This window comes from Vigna radiata, unplaced genomic scaffold (genome assembly GCF_000741045.1).
Source record: "Vigna radiata var. radiata cultivar VC1973A unplaced genomic scaffold, Vradiata_ver6 scaffold_86, whole genome shotgun sequence".
Classification (NCBI taxonomy): Eukaryota; Viridiplantae; Streptophyta; class Magnoliopsida; order Fabales; family Fabaceae; genus Vigna; species Vigna radiata.
In genome coordinates this window covers 559,897-565,305 of record NW_014543269.1, presented here as the reverse complement: position 1 = coordinate 565,305, position 5,409 = coordinate 559,897, and the positions used below count along the sequence as shown (strand labels likewise).

The window sequence follows — 5,409 nt, the reverse complement described above, 5'->3', positions numbered from 1 at the left end:
TTGCAATAGCTAGGGTTTTTAATATCTGTTTTTCTTTACTGTTGGTTTGTTTTTAACTATCTCTCTTATTTCTTTTTTTTTCTTTAATTTTAAAATTTTGTGTATGTGTGTATTATATATTCATCTGTACATATTTATTAAGCAGATATTATCAAAGTTTATCTCCTGCCGGCATTTGTCGCATGTCTTTCAAAATTCGAAAGATTCTCATTATTAAAAATTTGGTTTAAGAATTAATTACGTATTAGCATTTATAAAAATGAAAACTAAACAACAAAAATGAATAGTTTACATAATGCATTTAAATAATACAATATAAAGATAAGATATAGGTTTATAGAGAAAATTACAGAAATAAATTGAATATATAAAAAAACACACATTTTCATTTTCTATATCAGTTTCGGATTAATTTTAATAAAAAAAATATATTTTTCATATTTTTTACTTTTGATTATTTAAAAAAGCTGGTTTTTTATTCGTTCTTTTCCTATGTCATTTTGCTGCTACCTTGCGAGTCGGCACCACCTTCCAATTTTGCTGACCTTGGACCAACTATAATTCGTGAAGCAAATAACCATCCATGGATTTTTCTGCTAAGTGTCTTTCATCAATAATTAATGAGGTCTAATAGTAAGTTTAACTATAACCATCACTAGACAGGAAACAAAAACACAATAATTATGATATAATTACTGCTAATTGGTTAACTAAACTCCCTCTTCTATCATTGCTTTACCTTTACGAATCAGTAAAATTGAATTCGATCAAATTCAATTTTCTCTCGAAAAATTTAATTAGACATCAGTGTTCCAAACATGTTAAACAAATTACTATACTCGTTTTCATGGATTATGTTTCTTGATATAAATATCATATAAACCTAAGCTTGACAGAAGAAAAATATATATATGTATTTGTATTTTACATTTTTGCATATAATATCTGGTCTGCACCAATATTTACTATAACAACAAAAACTAGGACAATAATCAGAATAATACAATCTATAGGGCCTCAATAGACCAATGATCATTCTCTATTCTGCTTGCAATTTTCTCCACTGGAAGACATTAATCCACTGCATAATTGATTCCACAGTCACGTTATCTGAAAATTCCAAGCAATTATTTCCAACTTCTGTCATACCATAAATATCTAGGAAATTTTTTCAACAGGACCATTTTTTTCAAAAAGGAAAAGAAAATAAATCCCACAGCTTAATTGCTTGATTGACCTTATTTTAATTTAGTTCTACATGTGCTATCATTGTCTTTTATATTTCAATTTATTCCCAATTCCAATTTTGTTATATAATATTAATATATAATTAAATAGAGAAAAACATTATAGTGCGAGTCGTTCTCGTGTAAACGGCAGTTGGGTCCTTAAAATAACGTCGTTTTCTGAAAACGCTACGATCTCGTTTTCAGTTGATCTGATCGTTAAACAAAAAAACAGGGTTAACGGTAGCAAAAATAAATTAGTAATGGACCAATATACCCACTTGCGTCGACTTTAGGGCACGCACATGCGGAGTTAACGCCTCAACCGCCGCTGGGACCCAACACAGTGGCACCTATCGTAAATAAATACCAAACAGATGGATAATAAGGTCAGGCAATTATTCCGTTGAGTAGACCCCACTGTGTTCAACTATAAAACCTCGAAAGCCATGTAACGGTCTCATACAACCAAAGCAAAAAAAAAAAAAAACTCCGCCGCCACCAATCAATAACTGTCGGCAACACAGCAATCCCACGTTTCCATTAACTGCTTTTTCGTGCTCCGAGCTCGCCGGAGCCGACATTCGCAGCGGCGCGTTACCCCATTTTTTCTCCTTCATTCTCTCAACAAAATGCAGCGCCACCTTTTCTCCGCCGTGTTTACTCTAAGCCTGTGCTTTAACATTGCGCTAGGACAGACTCCTACTCACAGTGTCCTGGACCAACATTGGTACCCGGGAACCGCCACGTGGTACGGCGAACCCGAGGGAGACGGTAGCACCGGTAAGGACTAAAACTGAGTCGAGAATTGCTGACTCAACAATGCAAAGTGGAAATGAACCTTATAAGTTTGATAATTAACATGATTAACTGGGTTTCTAACACGTTTTAAGATGAGTTTTGTTGGGTGATTGTGAATGAGGAACTGAATTTGATGAATTGATTGGATCAGGAGGGGCATGTGGGTATGGTACATTGGTGGACGTGAAGCCGTTGAAGGCAAGGGTGGGTGCAGTGGGGTCAGTGTTGTTCAAGAAAGGAGAAGGCTGCGGGGCTTGTTATAAGGTGAAGTGTTTGGACCATAGCATATGTTCCAAGCGGGCAGTCACGGTTATAGTAACAGATGAGTGCCCGGGCTGCCCGTCTGACCGAACGCACTTCGACCTCAGTGGCTCCGCCTTCGGCCGCATGGCGTTTGCCGGTGAAAATGGTCAGCTCCGCAACCGAGGGGAAATCCCAGTCATTTACCGAAGGTATGGATCACATTTACAGTCACATTTACACATACCATTTTACGTTTTTTTTTTCTTAATCTAGTTGGACTAGAAATACTATGATAGATAGAGCAGTTGAATGAAATTTCCTAAGGTGAAACTGAGTGTGAAATGTGAAGTAGAATTTCAACGAAAATATCATGAGTTTTAGTCAATCTTTGCCGTGGAAGTGTTCAACTGGGTACAAAAAGGATAAAACCGTTATAATGTTGAGAAAGGACTGCCTCCTTTTGTCTTTTGGTTCTGTTTTTTAGTTTTTGACAGCGACATCGGGTTAAGTGAATTGTGATATAGTAAAAATATATTTTGACAAGAAAAAAGAGAGGATAATGTTAAAGTGTATAAAAATTTCTTAACACAGTAATTCATTTATAAAGAACTAAAATGATGACATAATAAAGAAAATCGTTGAGATTTTTCAACTGAGAATTTCTCTTACACAGTGAAGAAATTTGCAGACTTTTTGGTATTTGCTGGTGAGCATTGACTATTCTCTTGCTACTTCTTTTCATGTTCTATATTTTTAGAAGATGTTTTGAAAAACGATGTTGAAACTACCCTTTTGCTCTGTGGATTAAAAGGGAAAAATTTATAGTGATATAATGACCTTTGTCTTGATTATATTTTTGGCAGAACACCATGCAAGTATGCTGGGAAAAACATTGCCTTCCATGTCAATGAAGGTTCCACACCTTTCTGGCTATCACTTCTTGTGGAGTTTGAAGATGGAGATGGTGACATCGGCTCCATGTATATACAAGAGGTACACTTCTTTCATCTTTCTTCCCCACATTCCTTAACAAGCATCCACGAATAATTATATCTAACTTGCAGTATAGAGAAAGACATAACAGTGAGAGAAAAGAAACCTTGAAATTCTGGTGTCCAGAAAATCATATATATAGCCACTTTATAGTAGCATCTTACATATCAATAAGAACATAATGCAGATACTCTATATATTTCAGTAATTCATAGCTATAAAGTACAAATATTTGATTTAATTAATCCAGTACTAATGCATTGCATATGGGTCCAAGGAATTTTCATGCCATCAAACTGATGAGCTGTTAAATTACCCATGGACTTCCAAGTTTATTAAAAAGAGTGGAAAAATTTGTATGTCCAAAAGAAAATAATAGCAAAAAGCATAGACAACAAGGACATGATTGAGTGGAGAATTCCACTTCCAAGTGTTGTGGGACGTTCTTTTAGATCACGTGGCGAAGCTATGCAGTTCCACCTTTTGTACTTTAGATTGGAATCATTGTATGATCTGCTAAAGGTTGCTGTAATCCATTTCTACCCAATTAAAAATACTATATATCCAGAGTGTTATGTTCACATAATGTTGACCATTGGCACACAATGTCTCTCTTGTGTACCTTTTATCTGTATCTTTTGAATCAGAAGCATGTGACAGGGGACCTCTAAAAAAATTCCTTTTTTCCATTTCTCCCCCACAATAAATAATATCTGCTGAGTAGGTCACAGGTGCATGTGTGAGATCAACCCCTGACTTGCATATTTATTCTTATGGTACTTTGGCAAGATGCAGAATAGTAAATCTTTTTTCTTTTGATCTGGGTGTTAAATTTTTGTAATTTTTGAGTATTTTATGATGGCAGGGAGGGTCAAGTGAGTGGGTGCAGATGAGTCATGTTTGGGGTGCAAATTGGTGCATTGTAAGAGGGCCTTTGAGAGGACCTTTTTCTGTTAAAGTAAGCACATCCACAGGGAAAAGCCTCACTGCCAAAGATGTTATTCCAAGCAATTGGACTCCCAAAGCAACTTATACATCACGTTTGAATTTCCTTTCTTAAACCATTTTCAAGCCTCAGGGGCAGCAATTAATAAAGCACTTCTTACCTTGGTCAAATTCCACTTGGAAGAGACTCTTCTTGGCCTTAGTGTCTTTATGTTTTTAAATAAGAAACAAAAGTAGAAGTTGAGTGCACTAGGTTATTCAATGAAGTAGAAGTTGCATTTGTATACCTGTAAGTTTGTCATTTCTGTGGTGTGCAACTGTTTGTATTTTGTATTCTAAGTCATGGGGTTGCCCTCTCCAAATTGGAGGGAGAGCTTGTAGTGGTAGTTTAGTATATATTTAGTAAAATGTGTGTATTATTCCAATGTACTTTAAATGATGAATGTATAAGTTTTAGAACCAGAGATGATAGATTACTTTATTTTACTTTCATGTTGATATTGGGATGAACTACACATCCTGGTCCTTATTTATGGCTTTTTTTATTTTCGACTTTTACTTTTATATAGTTTTTAATTGTCCATAAGTATCACTAGTGCAAAACTAAAGTTTAACGTCACTCATTTAACGTCTAACATAAAAAATCAGAAGTAAAAAATGAATAGTGGTAAAACTATAAATAAAACATTTTTATAGACATCAACTAGGGAGTTTCTTAACGTCACATTAGTGTTAGATATCGACTATATGGGAATTAGACGTTTCATGGTCGATGCAGGGATTAAAAAGACATTGTTTCATTCGAATTAAACGTTAGATATAGAGGTTCTGATGTCTAATTCAAATATGACATCGACTCCTGGTCACTGGACGTTATAAAGATCCGAAAATGTCCAAAATTAAGCGTCAAAATTAATTATTTTAATGACTTAGACATCGGCTAGGAGGGGGATCGACATCATATGTCCTGTATTTTCACCCACCCACGAGTGCAAGCAGTAGTTACGCGAGCATGTTCATCTTCTTCTTTCGCGTTTCTCTCCTTCACCGTTGAAGTTCAGGTAAGGTTTTCCTACATTTGCACGGTTTAAAATCATTTTTGCTCCGATTACACTAAGTTTTGATGAATTATCTTTCATTTGAACCGATTAAAATATGTTTTCATGAGCTTTTAGTGCAATTCTTGGGCGCATTCTAGAAC

At 35.1% G+C, this 5,409-nt stretch overlaps 1 protein-coding gene across 1 annotated transcript; it reads left to right on the top strand.

Annotated features, from left to right (window-relative positions):
* Positions 1-1,517: 1,517 nt before the first annotated feature.
* On the top strand, positions 1,518-4,694 carry LOC106754223 (expansin-B3). The gene is made up of 4 exons (XM_014636224.2): positions 1,518-2,009; positions 2,179-2,479; positions 3,134-3,263; positions 4,129-4,694. Exons 1-4 carry the CDS (start codon positions 1,859-1,861, stop codon positions 4,321-4,323), a joined length of 777 nt encoding a protein of 258 aa, XP_014491710.1. The 5' UTR covers positions 1,518-1,858; the 3' UTR covers positions 4,324-4,694.
* The last annotated feature ends 715 nt before the right edge of the window (positions 4,695-5,409 follow it).